The sequence below is a fragment of the Pygocentrus nattereri genome, chromosome 12, assembly GCF_015220715.1.
Source record: "Pygocentrus nattereri isolate fPygNat1 chromosome 12, fPygNat1.pri, whole genome shotgun sequence".
NCBI classification, from domain to species: Eukaryota; Metazoa; Chordata; class Actinopteri; order Characiformes; family Serrasalmidae; genus Pygocentrus; species Pygocentrus nattereri.
Window position 1 is genome coordinate 34,025,687 of NC_051222.1, and position 27,948 is coordinate 34,053,634.

The following is a 27,948-nucleotide window of genomic DNA, read 5'->3' on the forward strand; positions in this document are numbered from 1 at the left end:
ACTGTATGTTGTTAATTTAGTGAAATTGAATGTAAATTCACAAGAATAAAGTGTTCCTTCTTTCCTCGTACATTTCCCTCTATTTTAATGATGTTCAGGTTGTTCGATGTAATAAAAGTAGAACACTAGTTCTATGATGCATTACATTCATTAAATATGGTGTTAAAATTGATCACTGATGTACTGCTGTAAAGGCACAGCTAAAATACAGCCAAATACTGTAAATGTAAATGTAGCACATCCAGAGCCTTGAGCGCAAATGTACCTGTTTACCAGAATAATCAAGCTAAATCCAGTGCAGCTCATTATTAAGCCAGTAATATAACTGTGTTATTTAGCTGGTACACAATGCTCTAGTGTTACATTACAGACAGCAACGAGTGAAAGCAAGAAGCTTCTACTTTTACCATAAGGCTTACGGTAAACAGCAAGGCCAGCGTGGTTAACAGGGTGAGGCACGGACACATGAGCGAACATGAACTGGAAGAAACTCCATCAGCACGCAGGCAAAACCATCACTGACGCCCACAGAACTGCGGGAGCAGAACGAACGCTGAGCTCATGTGTCTGACAGCAACTACAACTAGGAGCACAGGTGTAACGCCAGCCTCCTCACAAGCTTTGATGGGCTGCTTTTAAAGTTCAAGTCCCTCCTCCAGGGCCGGAAGTCTGCATGATGATTGGCCGCTGTGTGGCACACAATCCTGTAATGACAACCAACACCACAAAAGATCTGTAGCAGAGACAGGGAGCAAATGAGAGAGAGAGAGAGAGAGAGAGAGAGAGAGAGGCGCCGGACCAGACACCCCTTATCAAGGCCGGACATGTAACAGCACTTAGAACACATTCCCACTTCTTAAAGACAGTTTATAACGCAGAGCACTTCAAAAATCAATACATTTGAATATCAAGCTTCCATAAATTAGCCATTATCCACTAATCCACTATCACAAATTGGATCATCGTTTCTCACTGAGACTCCAGACCCACTGCTTGACCATAAAAAGTGTGTTTATGTTCTATAGTTTATAAGAAAGCTTGAACAGTGTTTACAGCAAAGCATGTTTTATCAAACTCCAAGCTTCTCGGCTCTTCAGCAAAGAGTATTACACCATACTTACCAGCCAGGGTATGGTTCTGTTCACTGGCCTCACTCTGTTGACCTCCGTGTCCCTTCATCACCATTTATAGCAGAAACAAACACGACTTTTGTCTTGACAAACAAAACAATAAATGAGAAGTTAAACAACAAAGCAGCAGCAATTTCCTCACATGGCCGTAAAAGTCACATGTTTGGAAACGTACAGTTTTATTCATTTATCAGATTAACTTGTAAACAAAGAACTTTCCGGAATTTTCCCGGATGTGTCTGGAATACCTAAATGAACAGATTTTCATTTCAGCTCTAAACCCTAAATACACACATTTCACCGTCAGCTAACCAGCTAGTTTATATCACACTGAGTCTGGTTTAACAGTCTGTTTTGAAGGACGCCGTCCCATTGTCGTCCTATTGTGTCTGATAACTATGTAGTTATTAGTGGTAATGCATTCATCAGTAGTGAATATAGTAGATTACATTATAAGTATAATTTATATTGTTTTTTTTTCCCCCTTTAGAACCTGGCGTCACAATTTCAGCGCTTACAGAGAGACATGTTCAAATGGAGACACAAAAGATCATGTTTCTTTGTCAGGACATCTCTTTCTGTAAGAGCTTAAAGTGGCAGTATTCCTTTTATAAAACTCTCTAAGCGTATAAAATTTTCATATTAATTTGGATCAAGCACAGCTCCAATGCGTCTCTGTTGGCTTACACTTAAACACTTTGATGGTCTATTTGTTGCAACCCGACCATTGACTTATCATTGACCTTGGATGCCATAATAAATAGGTGAGACAAAAAGCGAAGTGACCGCACATAGAATACAAAATGGTGTCCCACAAGGTTATGTTTTAGGACCCCTTGCTCTATATAAACTACCACTGGGAACTACTAGGAAGAAACTTGGCATCCATTTCCACTGCTATGCTGATGACAGGGTAGTTTTTACGAAAAACTGTTCATGGACATAGAATATGAAGGTAATTAGAGATCTTGGTGCTGCCACCCCGCTGACTGTCCTTTATTAGTCAGGCTGTAATAGCTTGTCCACTGCTTGCGCTCTATCAACACTATACACTGTGTCCAGTTGCTTCTCTTTAGAGTAAATTGTTTGTAGGTTATTAACATGCAAGACTCGACAGAGGGTACAAACAGACTGAGCATTATACACAGGGGTAATGAAATCAGGCACCAGTCAACAAAAGCCAGGAAATGGAGTGGAGCTAAAAGGTTCCATAACAATCTCCAGCGTGAGTTCCTGTGGCAAACAGCTCCTACAAGAACAGGCTGGGTTTACGGGAAAACGTCACGTGTGTAGGTTAATTTTGGAAGGCAGGGAAAGATTTAAAAGGATGCCATGTCTGTGAGCATCCAGAAGACATCACAGGAACCAGGAACAGTTCTAGCTACTCTGTACTTCACAGTGAGTATTCAAACATCTTTTATTATACATCATGCTGAGTTTTTTTTTTGGGGGGGGAGGGGGGGTTATGTTTTTAAACATCTGACTGCACATATTTTTTCACATTTTACACTTTATTGCATTTTATGCGTAATGATTGTAAATATAATAATACAATACATTTGTAAATAAAATAATAAATAAAATGTGTTACTTATTACAAAATGTGGCATCTGCAGATTATTGTTATTAGAATATTGCCACTAACTAAGCAACACAGGCTTAAGCACAAAATGACATCTGGTCAAGTAGAATTATCTTAAATTTAGACAATATATGTAATATTTCTTCTGTTGATATTGTTTTAAGCTTAATGTGAGATTATTTACCTGTTTACTTGTTTGAAATATATTTAAATGAAATGATCTCTCTTTATTGGAAGATTATTTTGCTTGTATTATGAAATGTGCCTGAAACCAGCCAAATTATCTGCCAATATAGTGAGATCATTTTACTCAAAGAAATGACTGAAAACAAGTGAAAAATATCTGGCAATTAGCGAGATAATCTTATAATCAGTGCTCAACCATCTCAAAATGGGACATATTAGATATATTGAACAGATTTAAGATCATTTCACTTGACAAGATGTCATGTTTTGCAGCATGTCAGCCAGAGAAGGAGGGGTTCCCTGTTTGACTGTTAATTTTGAGCTCCCCCTAATAAGATAGATAGATAGATAGATAGATAGATAGATAGATAGATAGATAGATAGATAGATAGATAGATAGATAGATAGATAGATAGATAGATACTTTATTGATCCTGAAGGAAATGTAGGCATCCAGCAGCAACAACACAATACAATAAGAAACATATTCAACATCTATCAAACACAGAAGAATAGAAAATATATAAGGGTATAAAGACTTTCTGTACAAGGTAAAGATCTATCTGTAGATGGAGCAGTGCAGTAGATTTTGACTGATGTGCCATAGAATTATTAATATGTACATGTAAAAATATAGTTCTGTAAAGTGAATATGTGAATATATGAATACCACACCCTAAGTAAATGTACTTGAGTGTAAGAGAGGTTGGGGAAGTGTAATTATGAATAAATAACTAAGCGGTTGAGTAGTTGAATAATGTCCATGTAGTGTGACTGGATTAAACTCAGTCAGCAGCAGCCTCCCGTCCCTGATGGGAGGAGTTGAAGAGTCTGATGGCTCTCGGAATGAATGATCTTCTGAGTCTGTCCGTTGTGCAGCTCTGTGACAGCAGTCTGCCACTGAACACACTCCTCTGCTTCATGATGATGGTGTGAAGTGGGTGACTATCATTGTTCATGATAGAAAGCAATTTATCCAAAGTCCTCCTATCTGCTATTGTAACCAGAGAGTCCAGCTCCACTCCCACCACTGCCCCGGCCCTCCTGACCAGCTTGTCCAGCCTTGATACATCTCTTCTCTTCATGTTGCCTCCCCAGCAAACCACAGCATAGAAGAGAATGCTGGCCACGATTGAGTGGTAGAACATCTGCAGAAGCTTCTTACAGATGTTAAAGGACCGCAGTCTCCTCAGGAAATAGAGCCGACTCTGTCCTTTCCTGTACAGGGTGTTCGTGTTTGTTGACCAGTCCAGTTTGTTGTCCAGATGCAGACCAAGGTACTTGTAGGTCTTGACCGTCTCCACATCAACCCCCTCAATGGAGACTGGCTGCAGGGGTAGTCCAGACCTACGGAAGTCCACCACCAACTCCTTGGTCTTGGATATGTTCAACTGCAGTTGGTTCAGTCGACACCAAGCAACAAATTCCTCCACCTGTCTCCTGTACTCCTCCTCCTGACCACCCTTGACACATCCAACGATGGCAGTGTCATCCGAGAATTTCTGCAGATGGCACATCTCAGAATTGTACTGGAAGTCTGATGTGTAGAGAGTGAAGAGGAAGGGGGAGAGCACAGTCCCCTGTGGTGCTCCAGTGCTGCTGACAACAGTCTCAGATGTACCGTCAGTCAGCCTCACGTACTGTGGTCTGCAGGTGAGATAGTCCATGATCCACTGCACCAGGTGAGGATCCACCTGCATCTTCACCAGCTTGTCTCTGAGAAGTGGGGGCTGGATGGTATTAAAAGCACTGGAGAAATCCAAAAACATGATTCTCACAGCACTATTCCCCTTGTCCAGATGAGAGTAGGTTCGGTGGAGGAGGTAGGTGATGGCGTCCTCGACACCAATCCTCTCTCGATAGGCAAACTGGAGAGGGTCCAGTGCATGCTGTACCTGGGGTCTGAGAAGAGGGAGAAGCAGTCGCTCCATGGTCTTCATAATGTGGTACGTCAACGCAACTGGCCTGTAGTCGTTGAGCTCACTGGGGTGAGGTTTCTTGGGAACAGGGACCAGGCATGAGGTTTTCCACAGCATAGGAATCCTCCCCAGCTGCAGGCTCATGTTGAGGATGTTCGACAAGGGTAACTCAAGTTCAGAGGCGCAAGCCTTAAGAAGTCTCGGGCTCACCTTGTCAGGTCCAGCTGTCTTCCTTGAGCGGAGTCTCCTCAGCACCTCTGTGACCTGGTCTGCAGAGAAGTGGGGGGTGAGGGGGGGTGGACTGGGTGTGGTGACAGTCTGTGGGAGGGAGATCTGTGCAGCACTGAGAAGAGGGAGTGAGGTGTCCGGAGGGGCAGAGGCTGAGGTTGCTGTGATGGCAGGGCAGACAGAAGCAGATGAGGATGAAACAGGACAATCAAACCGGTTATAGAAGAGATTGAGTTTGTTCGCTCTCTCCACACCTCCAGCTGTTACACTGTCACTCCTTGGCTTGCATCCTGTGATTGTCCTCATACTGTCCCAGACCTCCTTCATTTTGTTATCGTGTAACTTCTGCTCAACCTTCCTTCTGTAGGTCTCCTTAGCCTCCTTTAAGCAGGACTTGAGTTCCCGCTGAACGTTCCTCAGCTCCTCCTGGTTCTTGTCTTTAAAGGCCCTCTTCTTTTTGTTTAAGAGGTCCTTTACGTCACTTGTAATCCAGGGCTTGTTATTAGGAAAGCAGCGAACAGTTCTTACAGGAACCACAGTGTCCATGCAAAAGTTCAGATAGTCAGTTGTGCAGTCTGTTACCCCCTCAATGTCCTTGCTGTGAGAGTCACACTCCAGTCTGTGGATACAAAGCAGTCCCTCAGGGTCTCCTCTGCCTCCTTAGACCACTTCCTGAAGAAGCGTGTTGTTGATGGTTGCCTCATCACACAGGATTTGTACCGAGGCTGCAGAAAAACCAGATTGTGGTCAGATTTTCCAAGTGGGGGCAGAGGGATGGCCGTGTATGCATCACTGATGTTAGCATACAGGAGGTCAATTGTCCTGTTTTTCCTGGTGGGACAGTCCACATACTGGGTGAATGAGGTCAGTGTGGAGTCCAGCGTGACGTGGTTGAAGTCACCAGACAGCGCGACGAAGGCATCCGGGTGTTGTGTCTGAAGCCTAGCGATGGTCGTGTGTATGACGTCACACGCCACCTCCGTGTCCGCTCGGGGGGGCATGTACACACATACAACAATGGCGTGTGAAAACTCCCGCGGGATGTAATATGGTCTTAAACTCACCGCGAGCAGTTCAACATCCCGACAGCAGACAGTCTCTTTAACAGTCACATGTCCAGGATTACACCATCTGTTGTTAATGAAGATAGCGAGCCCACCGCACTTAGCTTTGCCACTGTGCGCGCAGTCTCTGTCCGCCCTCACCGTGACGAATCCGAGGATGTTTACATTAGCATCGGGGATGTTAGCGGTCAGCCAAGTCTCTGTAAAGCAGAAGAGACTGCATTCCCGGTAGATCCTCTGGTTCCTCACTAATGCTGCAAGCTCGTCCATCTTGTTGACCAGCGAGTTCATGTTGCCCATCACCACTGCAGGAATACAAGGCTTGTATCTCCAGCGATTCTCCCGTTGTTTAGCCTTTAGCTTAGCCCCGGCTCTGCAGCCCCTGAAGCTGCGCCTCAGCTCCGTTGGAATGGGGTGCATCACGCCGGCGCGGCTCTTTGTTCTCAGTGCGAGAAGTTCTTCCCTCGAGTAAACAAAGTTTCTGCAGCCCTTATGCAGATTCTGGCGATCCGTATCCATGGGGTACATAAAAACACAAACTACAACGTAGTAAGAGACAAACAAGGAAAGTAAAGAATGAAAAAAGTTCACTTTAGGTGAACCGCTACACGGAGCTGCTGGAAGGCTGCCGCTCGCGTCGGCGCCGGAAGTGCTGGAAGGCCTTAGACATGGTAATATCAAGCAAACTGTATGGGATATGGTGATAAAAATTCCCCCCAAGATTTTTCACTATTAAAAGCTTAACTAAAAACTTTCCACAAAATGCACATAAGTGATTTTCCATTTTTGTACTTGCGTCTATGTACGTCATGCATTTTTAAAAGTGACTTGCCTTCAGAACTGCCTTAATTCTTTGTGGCATACTTTCAACAAGGTGTTGGAAACATTCCTCAGAGATTTTGGTCCATATTTATATGATGGCATCACGCAGTTGCTGCAGATTTGTCAGCTGCACATCTATGATGCGAATCTCCCGTTCCACCACATCCCAAAGGTGCTCTATCGGATTGAGATCTGGTGACTGTGGAGGCCACTGGAGGAGTACAATGAACTCATTGTCATGTTCAACAAACCAGTTTGAGGAATCTGGGGGATTGAATCCGAATCCACTGAGGTACTTGGAGGATGTGACATATTGTATGAACTGCTGTTGATTTAGCTTTCTTAGCGGTTGTTTTACCGTCCGCCTCACCCACTACCAGACTTCCAATCAGGGGTAGACCCAGAGCTGCCGAGGCACTGAACAGAAGGGATCCGATCACGCGGACCCCTCAAATGAGCAGGGAGCGAGCTGGAGAGACTTTCTTGGGTGGCCCCTAGGACGAGCAGCAGGCTTCTCTGTATGGCGATTATAGAATTCCGTGATGAGAGCAGGATCCAAGACATCCTTCACTGGCACCCGGCCCTGCTCCTCTGGACCATATCCCTCCCAGTCAATCAAATGCTGGATAAGCCCCCCTCGTCTGCTGGCTTCCAGCAACATGTGGACAGCATAAACGGATTCCTCATCTCTCACGTCTGGCGGGGGTGGCGTGACATCTGGTGAGGCTTCATCCAGAGGGCCGGTAATCACAGATTTCAGGATACATGAAAGGAACAAGACACTTTAAATCGAGGGGGTAAGTCCATCCAATAAGTAACCTCATCAATTCTCTTAACAGGACCTATATATTTAGGCAACAGTTTCCAACTTCTCTCCAATTGTCTGAAGTCCCTTGTGGCCAACCAGACTGTCTCCTGGCTGGTACACTGGAGTCTCATTCCGACAATGATCAGCCTGCTCCTTATGTCGTCGCCATTCGACTGAGGATGTTACCCAGAAGAGAGACTAACAGACACTCCCAAACTTTCAAAGAAGGCAGCCCATACTTGAGAGGTAAACTGTCGAACCTAGTCAGACACGATATCCTCAGGTATTCCAAAAAATCTAAACACTTGATTAAACAGAGCTTCTGCAGTCTGAAAGACACTGGGAGTGGAAGAGAGAGATCAAACAAACACCATGAGAAAAGCGATCAATGTTCCGTGAGGATGGTGGTGTGTCCTTGTGATTCCAGTAAATCAGTAACATAACTGACAGGTCTGTTGGGTAGAGGCAACGGCACTAGTTTACCAGCAGGTAGAGATTCGGGTGTCTTACACTGAACAAATAGAACAAGACACTACAAAATAATTAATTTTTAAGCATGGACTCCCACCAATATTTGTGGCATAGTAACTGACAGGTCCTAGTTTCTCCTGGGTGACCAGAGGTTAGAGAGGAATGAGCCTCCCACCAGTATTAATCCCATTCTTTTTCCAAGATCACTGCAAGGGTGGCAGCCTGCTGCAGCAGCTTTAGCTTCCTTTGAACTTTTTCTTACTTTATGTACTTATTCTCTTCTTTCTTAAAGTATTTATGCTTTTTGATTTTTTTTTTGCCAAGAGTTTTTGCACCATGGACAGCAAACTTGTAGAGTTTGCCCAGGTCCTTGCTTACTGTTTATGGCTGTGTCTGGAGATCCTGAAGAGAACTCTGTTTGCAGGAGGGATAATTTTTTAAGTGCTAGGCAACACAACACTGCTGCCAGATGACAGAACCAATATCTCATGTGAGCTGAGGAGGAAAAGACAGGGGGAGTCATACCAGAGCTCTGCCTCATGCCAGGAGGAGAAGTTTTAAATATGTTCTTCCCTCAGTTGTCAAGATCTTCAAGAACAAACCTTAGATTAACGATTATATAAGAGCTCTCCTAAAGGAGAAAGAGGACTTTTAGATTAGGAGACAAGGAGGAGCTGAGATCTGTGCAGAGGAATCTGAATGGAAAAATCAGGGAGGGAAAAGCCAACTATAGGAATAACTGCAGAACAACATCAGTGATGTCTGGAAAAGCCTAAAACAATCTCCAACCACACGAAACTCAACCTCCAGGCTGTAGGAGACCAAAAGTAGGTGAATGATCTCAATGATCACTGTTTTTCAATAGATTTGATCTCTCACCTTACCCCACATCGTTACCCCTGCTGCAACCCCCCATTCTGCACTTCCAGTGTACTGCTCTGCCCCCTCACCTCAACCCCCTGCACTGGTGCTGCTGTCAGCCCAAATGACATACCCGTACACTCCAGCACCCAGCCTCCCGCTCCAATCTGTGCCTTACAGCAGCCCAGGTGGGAAAGGAGCTTAGCAAATTCAAAGTGAAGACAGCTGCAGGTCCAGATGGAATCAGTGCCCAGCTCCCTAAGTCCTGTGGAAAACATCTTGTGTGGTACCAGTACCAAAGACACAGCAACTGAAGGACCTCATCAACTACAAAAACCAAAGTCAACTTCAAAAACAGTCCAGAGGTCAAAACACTAGAAAAATCTAAAACCAGCAAAAGCACCAAAGGGAGATCCAGAAGAAGAGTCAAAGAGTGCAGAAAAGGGTCAAGGCAATCCAAAAACAAACAATGAGGAGACAATGCTTGATATGCAGATAGACTGGGAATACTTCGCACTGAGGAGTGTATTGAAGGTCCTTAAATAGTCAGGTCTCAATCTTTAAGACTAGGCTGAAAACACACTTGTTCAGTTTAGCTTTTGGTAGGTAATGTTCCCCCCCTAGATAAAGGCAGCAGATCCAGGGGTCCATGGACACAGGGAATTATAGTAAACTGAGACGCTGGTAATGTCGTCCCGCTGCTCGCACGCGGTCACTCAAGTTTGTGGACGGTGGAGCGGAGGGATGCCAGACTGTCTCAGAGTGCTGCCGTGTCTGTGTGTCCTTCTGGTTCTCTCCTGTTAGTTAAGCTGTCATAGTCAGATCTGCCGGAGTCGTTAGCCACACTCTGGGAATGTTTACATCCCCTGTTTATGTACAAACGGATAGAACAAAACTAATTCCATCTCCCTGCTTTCTTTCCGAGTATACAATCACCCACATGTCCGGCTGGACACTGAAGGACGACTGACTGCCGAGCCCCCCTGCTACCCACTTCAGACCAGCTGCCCACGCCTCAGCTACCACCAACCTCCTTGGATGAGCTGCCCACCCTACCCTGATGTTCTCATAGACTCCTAGATATTCCTAATATCAATATTACTGCTATTAATATTAGTAGTATAATCACTTGTAGGTAGTTTGACCAGAGGAGGATGGGTCCCCCCTGGTGAGCCTGGTTCCTCCCAAGGTTTCTTCCTCAGTTCTGAGGGAGTTTTTCCTTGCCACTGTTGCCCCTGGCTTGCCCACTGGGGGGTTTCTGTACATTCTGTACATTCTTTCAGTCCTGTGGAAACTTTGTCTTTTCTGAAATCCTGTAAAGCTGCTTTGTGACAACATCCGTTGTAAAAAGCGCTATACAAATAAATTTGATTTGATTTGATTTGATTTGATTTGAAATGAGCTGCAGGTGAGGGGTCAGGTTGCAACGAGGGAGAATGTCAGTATTCGGGTGAGCCTGACCTCTGGTGGCGAGGATGGGTATCACACTTGACATCACCGAACTGCCATCTGCAGAAGTTTTATGATGACTCTGCAATCATCTGACTCATTACCTATTAAGGACAACAGAGAGCACAGAGAACTGACCTGGGACTCATTCTAAGAGCATTTTAGAGAATCAAAGTGATTTTAGATCATTTCTATCAGTCCAGTCTTCACAGAGTGTTCAGACAATGTAAAAGACAGCTGATGAAATGATAAACAAAATTAAAAATGTTCAATATACTGCAGCGCTCCAGCCCAATTTTAACCGCAGTGATGCAGTAATGAATTAAAAACAAAAAAGTTTTCCACTCATTTCATAATCATTGCGTTAATAATGCACTGTATGTACTATATTAATGAATCCTGCAAATAATATTCACAATGGTAGTATGCAAGTTCAGATGCAGTGGAAGTATAACTCTAATCTACAAACATGAATATAACAATCAGTAATGTGCCAAATATGTGTCTCCACAGCAAACATGGATTATTTCTTCAAGGCTGTCAGTAGCACTGTAACAGCAGTTGCTGGAGGTACTGCTGCAGCTGCAAAAGCCTTGGCGGAAACACGAGTGGAGGTTGCCAAAGGAATTTCAGAAGGATTTCAAGAAGCAATGGCTGAGAAGGACAGAGCTTGTACAGGAGGGGAAAAGCGCTTAGTAATTGTAGACCTGCTGACTAAACCAGTAGCTGGTGCCGTTTCAGCTGGGATTAAAGGCATTGCGAAGGCTCCAAGGAAAGTTGTGGAAGGAGCTGTGGAAGGTGTGGAAGCATAAGTTTCAGTTTCAATGAAACATACATCAAAAAGTTTCTTTTTGGCTGTGTTCACACTGCTAGGCTGAAACTGCACAAATTTCAGAGCTGCGTTGATGCGCAAATCTGATCTTTTCAGAACCGATCTGAGCCACTTTCATATGTGGCACTAGATTGCATACAAATTGAGATGCTTTTGACCTTAATGAGGATTTGTGAATTTGTGTGTGTTTGCATCATCGTGCACCTTCAGTCTCACACAGATGTTAACCATCAAGAATAAGAAATCCGATCTGATCAAAAAAATCTGAAGTGAGCAATGAAGCTTTTAATGTGAACACAGCCTTTGTTGTTGTATAATGTACTATTTTGAGACCTTAAGATTACAGTTTAAGAATGAGTTTATACCAAGTCATATCAGGACTACAAGAACAAAGTTTGCCACTTGCTTTTACTGTTGTTCTATGCCCCTAAAGCCCTGTACTGTACACTGTGCACTGTAAACTGTCAGAAAAACAGGTACTGTGCAGGTCCATCAAGGTGCAAACACCATGAATGTTCTCTAAAAGTGCATTACACATTTTAAATCCCAAGTGTTTACCTTAAATGAGTTTCTACAGGAGAGACATGAATTTACACCTTTTCATAAACTAATATTTTAAAACTGAATGATCACATGAAAAGAATAGAAACAAGACCAGGTGTTTGAAGTCTTATTAAATAAACATGTATCATTTCAATGGACTAAGGTACAATTATGTTCCCTAGTTAAACAAACCAAAGAGGTACCCTCACGATAGCCACCCCTGTGACAGTTTGATACCTCAGACCGCATTAATTACGACAGCACTACAATTAATATTTAATATGCTAGTATGGTATGTGTGAGTTAACTACTAATGTTGTGCCAAATATGTGTGTCCACAGCAAACACGGATGACGTCTTCAAGGCGATTGGTGTCACTGCAGCAGGATTGGCTGGAGGTACAATTGGTGTCATGAAAGCTGTGGTGGACACCTCAGTAGACGTTGTCAAGGGAGTTAAAGAAGGACTTGATGAAACAAGGAATGAGGTGGACACCTCTTCCATGGAAGAAGAAGGACTCATGGCATATGCAGATGTGTTGACTAAACCGGTAGCCAGTGGAATTTCAGCCGGGATTAAAGGCATTGCGCAGGCTCCAAGGAAAGTTATGGCAGGAACTGCGGAAGGTTTGGAGGCTGTATCGGGTAACAGGCCTTAAGTAAAACACATACCAAAGCGTTTCTTTCATGCTGTGTTCAAATTACAAGCCTCACTGCTGAACAGATCAGATCAGATCTTTTTAACTTGATGGTTTCCATTTATGTAGGTAAAGGACACAAAGCTGTCATTAATGTGAATGAATCTGTCTCCTGAAACAGGCGGCATGGGCACATCTTAATCAGTAACATCACATGAATGAAGCTGAACGATGGGGCAGACACAGTAGAGAAAAAAATAAATGAAATCTGCTCAGGGCATTCAGGGAATTCCCGCATGACCATCAATCGAATATGCATGCAATCTAGGCCTACTTATGGAAAGCTATGCTCACATTGCCACTGTGAACATGTGACACAGATCTGTTTGTTTTTAGCTGTGTGGACACTCTAATCTGATCTTTTCAAATCAGGTCTCGATATATATCCCAAGATATATGCATATCCGTGGCCATGTGGCCTCAAAAAGATGCTTGGGTTGGTTTTTTCCTGTGCATGTGCCATCGTTCAGCATTTCCTCTGGCAGCAGTGCAAAACCTGAAGTTCAAGCCTGAAAACGGAGCGGAGAGCAAGCTGTCTTTGCGATGAAGGCTTGTTCTGCTGGTTAATCTGTTGCTTATGATGGTTGCACATGGTTCATTCATGCGACATCATTGATTTGAGACACATTTGAGTCACTTGCCTACATCGATGTTAAAGATCAGACCTCAGCAAAAAAATCTGAAATCAAGCAATGAGACTTGTAATGTGAAGGTAGCCAAAGTGGCTCACATCTTTTTTTAAAAAGGTCAGATTTCTATGTCCAGACAGCTCTGGTTTGTGACCCACTTAGACAAAAAAAATCTGATTTATGTTATTTCAACCTTGTTATGTGAACACAGTTGGAATGGCATAAATCTAACCTGTTGTGCCTTAATAGGTTTAACTCCAGCCTCCTCACAAGCTTTGCTGGGCTGCTTTTAAAGTTCAAGTCCCTCCTCCAGGGCCGGAAGTCTGCATGATGATTGGCTGCTGTGTGGCACACAATCCTGTAATGACAACCAACACCACAAAAGATCTGTAGCAGAGACAGGGAGCAAATGAGGCCAGAGACTAACGAATGAGAGAGAGAGAGAGAGAGAGAGAGAGAGAGAGAGAGAGAGAGAGAGAGAGAGAGAGAGAGAGAGAGAGACAGAGACAGAGAGAGAGAGAGAGACAGAGAGAGAGAGAGAGAGAGAGAGAGAGAGAGAGAGAGAGAGAGAGAGAGAGAGAGAGAGAGGCGCCGGACCAGACACCCCTTATCAAGGCCGGACATGTAACAGCACTTAGAACACATTCCCACTTCTTAAAGACAGTTTATAACGCAGAGCACTTCAAAAATCAATACATTTGAATATCAAGCTTCCATAAATTAGCCATTATCCACTAATCCACTATCACAAATTGGATCATCGTTTCTCACTGAGACTCCAGACCCACTGCTTGACCATAAAAAGTGTGTTTATGTTCTATAGTTTATAAGAAAGCTTGAACAGTGTTTACAGCAAAGCATTTTTTATCAAACTCCAAGCTTCTCGGCTCTTCAGCAAAGAGTATTACACCGTACTTACCAGCCAGGGTATGGTTCTGTTCACTGGCCTCACTCTGTTGACCTCCGTGTCCCTTCATCACCATGTTTTTGTTCTCAGAGCTTTTCTACACAAATCTGGAAACTATCTGAAACCAATAAAGCATTTAGGCTGAACTGTTAGTCGGACATGAATGGATTCATTTCTAGAACAAGTGATTTGGTCCACTTATCATGTCCTGGTGTAGAGTTTTAGCTGGTCAGTATGTGAGAGGTTACAGGCCTGATGTAATGTATGAATTTAACACTGGATGATGTCTATTAGTCGTTTATATTCAGCTGACAGGAAGAGTGGTTTTGCTGACTGGGTTTGAACAGTTAAGGTGAGAAAACAAGCTACAACTGGAAAACCCTCAACTTACTGTAAACCGAAAGTGTATGAAAGGTTCTGCCTGCGTGGTTGGTCAAGGTGTTTTGCTTGATTCTCAGTCTCAGACAAACAACTGAAAATAATCAACGCCAGACCTGAAAGACTAGCTCGACTGAGACTAGCTGACTTTTGTCTCGACAAACAAAACAATAAACGAGAAGTTAACAACAACAACAACAACAACAACAACAAAACAGCAGAAAAGACAGTGGTGTGTGTGTGTGTGTGTGTGTGTGTGTGTGTGTGAGATTCCAGCAGAGATGTTCTGAAGTCATGTTGAGTTTTTAACAGACAATATTAGCTTCAGCTTCAATGTGTTCTGCCCATCAGAACGACTTGTTTTCCAGGCTCCTTGTTTGAAGCGGTATCAGACATAATGTGTCTGTGAGCTACAGGTGAACAGCATTGCAGCAATTTCTGCACATGGCCATAAAAGTAACATGTTTGGAAACGGACAGTTTTATTAATTTACCACTTTAAGTTGTAAAACACAGAATTTTCCACAATTTTCCCAGAAGTGTTTTTTTTTTTTTTTTATTTCAGCTCAAAACCCTAAATACACACATTTCACCGTCAGCTAACCAGCTAGTTTATATCACACTGAGTCTGGTTTAACACTGTTTTGAAGGACGCCGTCCCATTGTCGTTCTGTTGTGTCTGATAACGATGTAGTTACACATTAACAATGCAAGCAATAACATTGCATTTTGTTTTATGGTGATTTGTTTTATGGTCCACTTACCATGTCCTGGTCTAGAGCTTTAGCCAGTCAGTATGTGAAGATTACAGGCCTGATGTAATATGTAAGGTGGAGCGATGAGGCGGACACATGCTGAGATAAGCGAGATTTATTAGGGGCAAATCCAGGGTCGTGGTCAATACGGTCCAGGGTCATGGAGCCAATACGGACAGAATCAGGTACAGACATGATGAGCAACACAAACCGTTCAAACAACAGACCAAAACATCCAACAGACCGATACATCAAACAAGGCAAGGACAAAGACCAGCAAACACTAAGGGCAAACACAGGGCTTAAATAAAGGGTAATGAGGGACAGGTGAACACAATCAGGGGCAGAGAAACCAAACAGGGGGCAGGACTAAACCAAAGCAAACACACATGGAAGACCAAAACAAAGGAGCACATGTACAGGACTGGGAGGAGCCAATCATGACATAATATATGAATTTAACACTAGATGATGTCTATTAGTAGTTTTTTTTGTTGTTTTTTTTGTGAGGACCTCTCTTTCTGTAAGAGCTTAAAGTGGCAGTATTCCTTTTATGATCCAATGAGTCTCTATTAGCTTCAGTCAAAATATTTTGTGGTCCACCCATTGTTGCAACCAGACCATTGACGTATCATTGACCTTTGATGTTTTGATGTCGTAATAAATACGTTAAACAAAGAATGAATTGTCTGCACATACAATCCAATACAATATGGTGTCCCACAAGGTTGTGCTTTAGGACCTCTTGTGTTATATAAGCTACACCTGTTAGGAGTAGACTTGGCATCCATTTCCACTGCTATGCTGATGACAGGGTAGACATAGAATATTAAGGTAAACAGAGATTTTGGTGCTGTCACCCCGCTGCTTCAACACACTTACAGTGGTGCTGAGATCTCAGGAAGCCCCATGTCTTTGTTACCTTCTGACTGTCCATTTTTAGTCAGGCTGTAATAGTTTACACTGCTTGCGCTCTATCAACACTACCCTGTATCCAGTTACTTCTCTTTAGAGTGTAAATAAACGTAACTGTGTTTCTTTGCTGAGTTGAACAGCTGCCTATCTTGTTGTAATGCATGCCCTGATCAGGTGTCCTTGCCTGCCTTCTGAACCAGCAGCTCAAAAACCAGGGAGCTTCCTGTCCATTCCCATGTCCAGTCACTTTCCAGCTCACATTCTCCTTCCTCTCAAGGTTTTTTTTTAGAAAGCCCTTGATCTACAGGCTATGAGAAACACCATTATCTGAGTGAACTGTAACAGGATGTGGTGAGAAAAGTTTTTTGGGTGGGGGGGCTTTCCATCTGAATGAGTGGACTTTCACTTTTGCTTTAAAATATGTGAGGGGAACAGGTGCTGGTTAACAGTCTCTCTCCCTGCACATAACAGCTTCTCTCTGCTCTGCTCTGACGACCTACCAGGGTTAACCTCTCATTGCTAGTGAGTATTTTCTTGTGAATATGCTTAGTTGGACTAAGTTTAAATACAGATAATAAGTGGTTTTATTTTTTTTACTTATGTCTGTGTCCATCTGACTCGCCAATGTGATATACTCTGTTTTATTTGGTTCATAGATCTAGAGCTTGGAAAAAAAAATATTTGAATAGAGCAAATAGACAAAGAAATGCCACAAAGCAACTCTAATTATACGTAAGTCTAGTTTACTGTGCCCTGCAATGGACTGGCGACCTGTCCAGGGTGTATCCTGCCTTCTGCCCAAGACTGCTGGGATAGGCTCCAGCACCCCCCTGCGACCCTGACGGAGAAGCGGCTTAGAAAATGGATGGATGGATGGATGGATGGATAGTTTACTGTATACTTTTTCAGGATAGTATATGGACTGCTGTTGATTTATCTTTTTTAGTGGCTAATTGGCTGATGGGTTGATTTTTAAGATTAGGGTTAGGATGAGGGTTAATTTTGGGTTGGGTGTCAAGTAGCATATTAAGTCTACTTCATGTAACATAGCAACAATACATCTACTTAATGTAAGTAATGCCTGGCAGGACATCTACCTTTACTTGTTTTCAGATGCTTCACTACTCCTACTTCACTGAAGAGTTGCTGATGTGTTACTGATACTCTGTTAAGATCTTAGTCCTTTACAAATGACCCCTCAATGTTTCACCACTGGTGATGTTGTCTCAATTAATCTGCTTCGTATTTTTCCTGTAGTGCTCATCCATCAAAAAACTGTAAAACACTTTCATTGTGCTGTAACGTGTTAAATATGTTATAGTAGCATTTTACATGAACCAGCATGAAGGATGGCCTTGCATTTATTCTGAAAGTATGTTGGCACCAGATTGATAGTTAACAAATACTAACCAATAACCTCCACAGAGACCTGAAGTTCACACATGTATAATATTAATATATAATGCTTCATGAATATTAATCAATCTCTATATAAAGAGACCCTTATTAGTCCCACAATGGGGAAATTGGAAACACCACATACACACTAGGGGGCAGTGAGCATGCTTGCCCCAAGCAGTGGGCAGCCCTATCCACAACGCCCAGGGAGCAGTTGGGGGTTAGGTGTCTTGCTCAAGGGCACTTCTGTCACGTATTCTTGGCTCTGGGGATCGAACCGGTGATCTTCAGGCTGCTAGGCTGGTTCCCTAACCTCCAGTCCACGACTGTATAATGTGATATTTCAATATACATAATGAAATATCACAGTCTCTAATTTTAAAATTAGAAGGTGATGTCAATGATTTGATTCCTACAAATTCTAATAAATGTGATTACTTTTATATAGATATTGGCAACAGCCAGTACGTGAACGACGTCAAGACAGAAAATAAACATTTAACACTATTGACACTCCTAAAAAGGACGGTTCTTCAAGAGTTCTTTAGTAAAGACAGCAGTTCTATGTATAACCAAGAAGATTCAAAGAACCATTTGCATGCTTAAATGGGTCTGTGCATGGTGAAATGGTTCTTCAGATGGATAGAGAATGTGTTGTAGATGGTTCTATATAGCATTTTAAAAAGTTCTTCTACTGCTACAACCTCAACATCGTAACAAAAGCAGAACCCTTTTCAAAAAGGTTCTATATAGAGTCATTTTGTTTACTAAGGAACGCTTGAAAGAAATGAATGACTTGGCAATCAGTATATTTGTAGTGAATATGAGCTAAATGGCTATTTAACAATAGTGTGTGTGTGTGTGTGTGTGTGTATGCATGAAAGTGCAAGAGAGACACAGTGAGAGTGCATGAGCCAGACAACAGGAAAGTGCAGGTGTGTACATGAGTGAGAGAGAGAGTTATGGAGAGGGTGCACATGTGGTTAAATAAGAGGAGAAGGAGTCACTTTGTTTTCTTAAAAGAGAAAAGACAACAAAAGAAGAAAGAGAGAGAAGAGAGAAATAAAACTGGTTAAAACCAAAAACATAAATGCACACAAAATGCATTAATACTAGACGTTGAATGTTTAACTTTGCCCGGAGGAGTTCAGTCTACCATGAAAGACATTTTCTGAATAAGCAAAGTTGGTACTACTCTGACACTGCGTTCACATTGGCAGCAACTTTTTTTGCCACGCAAATTGTTGATCGCTCATGGCTTATGAGTGTTTCTGAACTTGAACTGACCTTTGATTGCCATAGTTTCACTGATGCCAAACCCAAATCAGATATGGTCCCACTAAAAATAAATATCCTGGTGAGAAATTGCTTGTGTGCTTATTTTTATATAATCCATCTCTAGTAGAAACAAATATCTAGGTACAGAAAAAGTAGCATACTGTTTCACAGTGGCGGAGATGAAGTGCAAGCTATACTGCGAACTGCTTTTGCCCATGTTCATGTTTTGCACAGAGTAAGAGTTCACATGTGCTTATATATCCAAAAGAAACCAGAGTGAGAGTTCACATGCGCTTATATATCCGAAAGAAACCAGAGTGAGAGTTCACATGCGCTTATATATCCGAAAGAAACCAGAGTAAGAGTTTACATGTGCTTATATATCCAAAAGAAACCAGAGTGAGAGTTCACATGCGCTTATATATCTGAAAGAAACCAGAGAGAGAGTTCACATGCGCTTATATATCTGAAAGAAACCAGAGAGAGAGTTCACATGCGCTTATATATCCGAAAGAAACCAGAGTAAGAGTTCACATGTGCTTATATATCTGAAAGAAACCAGAGTAAGAGTTCACATGTGCTTATATATCCGAAAGAAACCAGAGTGAGAGTTCACATGTGCTTATATATCTGAAAGAAACCAGAGTAAGAGTTCACATGTGCTTATATATCCGAAAGAAACCAGAGTAAGAGTTCACATGTGCTTATATATCCGAAAGAAACCAGAGTGAGAGTTCACATGCGCTTATATATCTGAAAGAAACCAGAGTAAGAGTTCACATGTGCTTATATATCCGAAAGAAACCAGAGTGAGAGTTCACATGTGCTTATATATCTGAAAGAAACCAGAGTGAGAGTTCACATGCGCTTATATATCCGAAAGAAACCAGAGTAAGAGTTCACATGCGCTTATATATCCAAAAGAAACCAGAGTGAGAGTTCACATGTGCTTATATATCCAAAAGAAACCAGAGTGAGAGTTCACATGCGCTTATATATCTGAAAGAAACCAGAGTGAGAGTTTACATGTGCTTATATATCCAAAAGAAACCAGAGTGAGAGTTTACATGTGCTTATATATCCAAAAGAAACCAGAGTGAGAGTTCACATGCGCTTATATATCTGAAAAAACCAGAGTAAGAGTTCACATGTGCTTATATATCTGAAAGAAACCAGAGTGAGAGTTTACATGTGCTTATATATCTGAAAGAAACCAGAGTGAGAGTTCTGAAAGATTTTCTGAGTCAGTAAAATATCTTTGAGACGGGAAGATGTATCTCAGCTGAAAAAGCAGAATTCAAGGTGGAACAGAAAAATTCGAACAAGAAGCTGGAGAATAAAAAGCGACTTCAGCTTCATAAAACTGTCGAACGATGAGAGACATTTTACAATAAGCTAATCTACTTCTGAGGAAAAGTTTTCTGGCGGAGGTGTGATGAAAGCTTATAGCTGAAGCTTAAAGCAGAGCAAAGTAGCCAAGTCTGCATTTTCATTTATATTGTTTACCCTATACTAGGGCATTATCACACACTGAGACATACTGGACGTTAAATGTTGTGGCTCCCAAGGTTGTTTGACTTTGGTTGAAAGGACAAAATGGATCTTCTTAACATTTGAGTTGTGACTCCTGATCTAAAGTAGCTTTTATGCGGTTTTGTAACGTGCCGCCAGAGACTGTCCGGCCGCAGTTCCAAGTTCCACCTTTTGTGATCCATCAACATTATGTTATAAATGAAAACATCAAATTAGAAAATCGATTTTTGACATTTGTGAATCGATTCAGAATTGTCCACGTTTGCATCGTGATGTATCAAAGAATCGATTTTCCCCCCACCCCTAATGTAAATGTACTCAGTGAAATGCCCAGCCCAGCACTACCCCAACACAAGACGGGGAGGGGATAATGTGCAAGAACATCACTATGCCCAATTACCTTCTAATATCTCTCCATGAACTGACCGGTCCTGTTAATCAAACGTCAATCTCTCTCTCTCTCTCTCTCTCTCTCTCTCTCTCTCATTTTTTGGACAGCAATGGTGCAGTCCAGCCCAATTTTAACCAGTGAAAAGTAAATGAAAAACGAAAAGTCCAGCCCATTGAGTTAATGGGCTGTACACACTATATTAATGGGTGTACTGCAAATACTTAGAACGGTAGTATGGAGTGTCAGATGCTGTGAAAGTATAACTCTAATCTACAACATCAGTATGTTTAACTATCAATGTCGTGCCAAATATGTGTCTCCACAGCAAACATGGATTATTTCTTCAAGGCTGTCAGTGACACTGCAGCAGCAGTTGCTGGAGGTACTGTTGCGGCTGCAAAAGCCTTGGTGGACACATCAGTAGATGCTGCCAAAGGATTTTCAGAAGGAGTTCAAGAAGCAATTGCTGAGAACAACAGAGCTCGTACAGAAGAGGAAAAGATCTTTGCATTTGTAGATCTGCTGACCAAACCAGTAGCCGGTGGCGTTTCAGCTGGGATTAAAGGCATTGCGAAGGCTCCAAGGAAAGTTGTGGAAGGAGCTGTGGAAGGTGTGGAAGCCGTAACTGAAGTGACATATTTCAATGAAACATACATCAAAAAGTTTCTTTTTGTCTACGTTCACATCACAAGGCTGAAACTGCACAATTCTGATTTATTTTAGTTATTAACAGATTTCAGAGCTTTTCAAATCGGATCTGAAAGATCCAGCTAAAGATAGAGCAAGTTATCTTCACCAAAGGCTAATTTTGCTGGTTAGTTAGTGATGCATAGCTCATTCACATGATGCTGTTGATGGGTCATTAATCACAGAGTTGAGTTACTTACACAAACGTGAACCATCGAGTTAGAAAAATCTGCTGTGAGCAAAAAGTCTAAATTGAGCAAAGAGACTTGTAATGTGAACATAGCTTTTGTTGTTATATGTATTATGTTCAGATCACAAGTTCATAGTGTACAGTGCTAGAAATTGTCTGAAACTTTATCTGTCAAATTTAAGGGCTTTACATGGTCATTTGGAATGAGATTATACCAAGTCATATCAGCACCACAAGTATAGAACCACTCCTCAGTTTCTCAAGTGGTAGCCCTGTCTATGAATGCCAAGTCTATTACATTAATGTTTGAGGTGTAATGCATTCTCTAATGCAATGTCAAAGGGAAAAGAAAACACATAATACAGCCTGTTTCTTACTGTTTCTTTATAGTTCCAGTTTTATGTGGCTACGGACCAGAACATTTTAATATTACTGCAGCATTACACACTAGCATAACAGCTAGCGGAAGTAAAACAAATAGCAGTAATAAGAAAAATGTATCTTGAAAACATTAACGTTACGAGAGAAGAGTCAAATATGTTCTGAAGTTTTAATGTAAGTTAATGTAAAGATCCAAACATGTTGTGCCAAATATGTGTTTCCACAGCAAACTCAGATGATGTCTACAAGGCAATTGGTGCCACTGCAGCAGGAGTTGCTGGGGGTACGATTGGGGTCGTGAAAGCTGTGGTGGACACCTCAGTAGACATCGTCAAGGGGGTCACAGACGGATTTGAAGAAGCAAAGACCGAAGTGGACAGTGCTTGTTCAGAAGAACAAAAGGCCATGGCGTTGGTAGATGTGCTGACTACACCAGTAGCCGGTGGAGTTTCAGCTGGGATTAAAACTATTGCGCAGACGCCAAAGAAATTTGTGGCAGGAGTTGTGAAAGGTGTAGAGGCTGTAATCGATGAATAACTCACTGTAATAAGACATACACCAGTAGAGTCTGTCTGACTATTAGGACATGTGTGGAAATCTGATGAAGTTTTATCTTACATCAAGTTACATCAATGTTGAAGATCAGAATCAAGCAACCAAAGTGGCTCCGATCTGTTTTGAAAAGATCCGATTTGCCTGTTAACTCACAGCTCTGATTTGTGACCCACTAAGGCAAAGAAAATGAGATTGATGCTATATCAACCTTGCTACGTGAACATAGCTGAAGCAGCACTTTTTATTTCTATTTTTTTGGCTTTAATGTGTCAGATTTCAGAGCTATGTTGATACGCAAATACAACATTTTCAAATTATATCTGAGCTGCTTTTCTGACCTGGTTTTTATTTCTCTATGTATGCAATTGCTTGCTCTTCTGCTTAGTTCGCTTGTTGTTCATATGCATGTGGTTCATTCACGTGACGGTATTGATTAGGATGTGTGCACGCAGGTCATTTCAGGATGCAGGTTTGTTCAAATTAATTTACACAAATGTAAACCATGTAGTTGGACTAGGTAAACAAAGCGCTGTATTTGAACGCTGCTGTTGTTAATTTACAGAAGTAGATTAAATAACTTAGTGTGTGCCATGTTTCTCTAAACATGGCAAAGAACTGCCTACTTTAACAGGAAGGGGCCGTGTAGCTGACATGCAAAATAATCAACCACAGACTACTGTTTTTGCGTGATGTGCAGGAGAGAGCAATTTTCAAAATGGGGCTGCAACAAAACCACACCCTGTGGAAACAAAGCACTGTCAAAGATGAGCGTACTAGCTTACTAGTACTATTAACAGTGTTCTTTAATGATGTGATGTCACGATCATCATATCTTTGTATGGAAGACCTGTCAGGGTGCAGGGTGGGTAGCAGGTTTGCTAAACAGCAGTTCTAATTGAATAGAATAAAACCAGTATATGGATCATAAAAAGTAGAAAATAGAACTTGCAAGACTTTGAGGACATTTGGAGATTTTGGAGGAGAAATTTCTTTGAAAAACTGAAAGCATCTTTCCCAAAAAAGCATGGCCAAAATAATAAAGCCAAAGAGTGAACATGTTATATAATGAAATTGTGATATTATGTTTAGTTGTTGTGTGTAATTATCTGTAAAACATAAGTTTCTGTTCTTTTCTAAAGCTGAAAAAGTAATTAGTACAGTATCTTGTAATAAAACTGTTTTCACGGACAAAGAACTGTCAAATTGAATGGTTCATTTCAGTTTTTTAAGGTAAAATGCGTGTAAATAAAACACACGTATGATCTATTTTAACAAATGATTAAAATTTATTTTAATACACATTTGTTCCACAGATATTTGCATTTACTTAAGTGGTTGTTACTGTCCTTTTAACGGTAACCTACTGAGTAACACTTCACATTAAGGATCGCACATGAAAGATGAATTATCATGTTAAGAAGTCATTAACTACTTCATTAACTACTCAGTATTTATATTAATAAAGTGCTTATTAAGCATTAGTCATTAATTAGTCACTTATTAAGTCATTCTTACTTGAGAACACTTTTAATCTAGTTTGTCATTGGTTCTCAGCTTAATTATTCATTAACTGTGCACTAATTTCTGCTTATAAAACTGCCAATGGGCTCCATCTGTTAATTAATTAATTAATTAGTGATTATTGCTATCTTTCTCCTGCACTTTGAGATCTTGTGTAGAACAGTTCTTGAGCTTTTCCGGACACTGTCCTTCACATCCACACATTCACCTGCCTCACTGTCCTCTTTGCCTTTTCACCATTAATTACTCCTGACTTCACATTACTGAGCCACTCCTCATATTACTTCCTGTGTCCCTCCAATAAAGTGACACCACTGATTTCTAATATCCTAATTATACTACAAACCCATGATTAAGGCTCTACACACTTCACTGTTAAACCCAATGGAAGCTTAAGTGGACATACTGGTCAGATCTAAAACAAAGGCCTCTTATTCAGTGGCTTATATACATGGTTGCTTTTATAAGCAAAATAATAAAATATAGACATATTAATGGAATTGGTCAATTTTGTGATGTCAAAGGTTCTTTCTGGAGTGAAACCATGGAAACCCACTCTGGGATCCCTAAAGAACCTTCAATTGGATGAAACATGAAAGTGTGAGGGTTTTATTTTAGTTTGACATAAAACCTGAATTATGTTTATTCCTGTTTAGTTTCAAGTGAAAATCATTAAGAATAAACATTAATTTCTAATGTAGATTTTCCACTTTTCTCAAGGCCACACAAAAACAATTAAAGAGAAAGATGCCAGTAACTGGTCAAATCTTAATCATGAGTTTGTAGTATAATTTGTAGTAAAATGTTTTGCTTCTCTGGTAGGGACATAAAATACATATACATTAATAACAATAAATCAGTAAATGAACAGATAATTAACTAATTTATAAGTGCTGGTGACTTCTGAAGTAACTTCTTTATGTGATTATTCACACTTATCAGTTCAATATCAGTGCAATATGAAGTGCAGTTAATACACAGTTAATGAGTAATTAATTAATGAACTGAAAACAAAATGTTAACTATGTACTTAATCACGAATTACAAAGGATTTAAATCAATAGCTAAGTCATAGTTAATATTTACTGAACACGTATCTAATATGAAATAATTAATTTTTAATCACTTATTAGCATCTTACACAGAATTTGAGACCTTTAATGTAACCAAAATGTGTGTTAGAATATCTAGTTAAACTAATGAAACTAGTTAAATTACAGTAAAGGGCAGCATTTCTAAGAAATTGAATCACACTCTTCATTTACAGTTAATTTTCCTTTGTTTTAACCTTTATTATATAAAATGTATTTATATAAAATCAAATCCAAAAGTCAAAATCAGATTAAAAACAAAAACAGAAAAAAAACTTATCTTTAAAAATCAATCGAGGAAATAATTCTTCCAATTTCAAATGTTTGTGCAGATCATTCCTTGCAGAGGGAGCAATGTGACAAAAGCTGCCTCGCCATATTCAGACTGTGCTGTGAGAACATCCAGCTGAATGTAACTATTAGAACGGAAATGGTCCCAAGACTTGTTTGTTGATATAAATGCAGCCAAATATGAAAGAAGCTGACCAGTAACTGCTTTATAGACAAAAATTATCCAATGAATTTGTCTTTGCACTGAAAGTGAAGTTATTTAGCAGGTTGTGTAGTAACAACTGTTAATTAACAGGACTTTTTCCTTTTTAAAGAGCACTTATTGGCATTTATTGGCGACCTGCCCAGGGTGTATCCTGCATTCCACCCAATGACCGCTAGGATAGGGTCCCTTAACTTAAGGAACAGCCAAATGAACTCAATTGCAATACATATCAATCAACGGGACACTTTACAATCTGAGAGCTGAAAGGGGAAGGGGCTCAATCCCCACCTGGAATCTATCTGCACATGTGCTTGCATTGCAATCTAACAGATTTGTCAGTAGCCAATTCCTTTCCACAACCTCCACCGAAGACAGTTAATATGTTTTACTGAAGGCATGAATGCAAAATAATGTATTTTATACATGACACATTATATGGATTGCATCAAGAAATATATTATATATGAACCTATAAATAGGCCTTTAGTTGGCTATTTCTTAACAAAGAACATAAAGAAAAAAAATGAATAGGACAGTAGAAGCAATCATGTTTCATACTCACCAGCTGAGTAATCTGCTGCATCACAGAAGCGCACTGTAGGGAAAATGAAAAGAAGAAAGAAAGAAAGAAAACTTCTGATTATGGAGGACCCATGAAAAACTTGTGTATGTACTAAGAAAAAAGATTATATCCAAAAAAGGTATGTTTACAGAAGGCAAAAATGCTTCTAAAATACTCAAACAAAAATTGACAAAAATGGAGATACATGGTTTTCTCTGGACAGTGACAATATATTTCCATACCCTTCTCAAGGAGCAAACATAGTACATAACTGGAGACATGGCTTTCATTAAACATCTTCAACAAGCACAGTGGTAAGTAAAATTGCTAAACAATTTAAGGAAATTCACTACAACAATGAGACTGGGGTATAAAAGGCATTCAATGAATATAATAGTGGCAATGATAGGGGTCCAAGCTCCCACATTGCTACCACTAAAAGTATATGCTTGGCTTCTACGATTACATGTACCTGCAGTTTAGAGTTTAAAAACGTATTATACAATAACAAGTAAGTTATAGTTTACAAAGAATGCCTCAGTAAGGCATTGCACTTACTGTCTGAAAACCTCTGGTGTTCTTACTTTCATAATCATAATTAAACAAGCCAGATTTGTTGAGTTACAGTCAGTGATATCCCGTTATATTTTAATTTCAAAATTGTATTTCCAAAAATGCAATGCAAAAAATCCAAACTCACTTGTTGAACAAGCAAAACAAAAAAAACATGAAGACAATATTAGACAAAAAACTATAGAAATCAACACTGAATGCATTGATATGAACAGTACACTTTATATAACTTATTCAAATATTTTTATCCACTTTTATTATACAGGAAGATTAAATATGTTATGTACTCACCATAATCACTCATTGTTCTGTAGCTGTAGATCACCTCTAATGACTTCTATCTGTGTTGGAGCTTATGTAAGCTCTTCACTTCAAAATTATAGACCTACAAGGCAATTATGAGTTCAAGGAAGATCTTTCGGGCTGAACTTAAATGCCGTATCAATGGAGGATGTGAAATTGCTGAAATTTCTCTTTGTTGCATTTCTACATCTGTCAGCAAAACTACAGGTCGTGAGCCTAAACGCTGAACTGTATATTACAAATAATATAATTCAAAACATAGAATTGAAAAGAAAAAGTGCTGATGGATCAATTCAGTCCAAAATCAATCCAGTAAAAGCGAATATGTCCATGTATCATCATGTATGTGTCAAAAAGTACTGACACATATGCATTTTAACATTTAAAAAACTAAACACATTTACTTTGAATAAAACATTCTCAGAACAGTCTACTGACCACCTCTGACTACAGATCGAAAATATCCAGAGAAGCTGAAAAAAGCTACATTTACACCATTTGGCTGACGCTTTTATCCAGAGCGACTTACAATCTGATCATTTTACACCACCTTGGGAGGCCAAGGTGGTGTTAGGAGTCTTGCCCAAGGACTCTTATTGGTGTAGTGTAGGGTGCTTGTCCAAGCTGGGGATTGAACCCCAGCCTACAGCATAGAAGGCAGAGGTGTTACCTGCTACAGTAACCAACCACCATTCCAAAAATTATTTTGGAAGTGTGGAAAACTTCATTTTTGATGAGAAACTAAAAATTAGTCACCTAAAAAAGGAGTAATATAGAATCAAGAATAAAAAAGAACAAGTTTATTAATTCATTC

The 27,948-nt window shown here is 40.6% G+C and overlaps 1 protein-coding gene across 2 annotated transcripts; it reads left to right on the plus strand.

Annotated features, from left to right (window-relative positions):
- The first annotated feature begins 2,377 nt into the window (after positions 1-2,377).
- On the plus strand, positions 2,378-22,912 carry LOC108413925. Of its 2 annotated transcripts, XM_037543196.1 has the most exons (5): positions 2,378-2,528; positions 11,034-11,318; positions 12,237-12,539; positions 21,101-21,385; positions 22,260-22,912. In XM_037543196.1, exons 2-5 carry the CDS (start codon positions 11,039-11,041, stop codon positions 22,568-22,570), a joined length of 1,179 nt encoding a protein of 392 aa, XP_037399093.1. In that variant the 5' UTR covers positions 2,378-2,528; positions 11,034-11,038; the 3' UTR covers positions 22,571-22,912. The 2 variants fall into 2 exon arrangements, with proteins under 2 accessions (XP_037399093.1, XP_017542132.2); XM_017686643.2 differs by lacking the exon at positions 2,378-2,528 and having other exon boundaries at positions 10,904-11,318.
- Positions 22,913-27,948: the final 5,036 nt, after the last annotated feature.

Excerpts from the sequence above, each read along its gene's own strand:
- LOC108413925 (XM_017686643.2), top strand. The coding sequence starts at position 11,009 with ATGTGCCAAATATGTGTCTCCACAGCAAACATGGATTATTTCTTCAAG. Across the intron at positions 11,319-12,236 it reads TGTGGAAGGAGCTGTGGAAG|CAAACACGGATGACGTCTTC; the intron begins GTGTGGAAGCAT and ends GTGTGTCCACAG. Across the intron at positions 12,540-21,100 it reads AGGTTTGGAGGCTGTATCGG|CAAACATGGATTATTTCTTC; the intron begins GTAACAGGCCTT and ends GTGTCTCCACAG.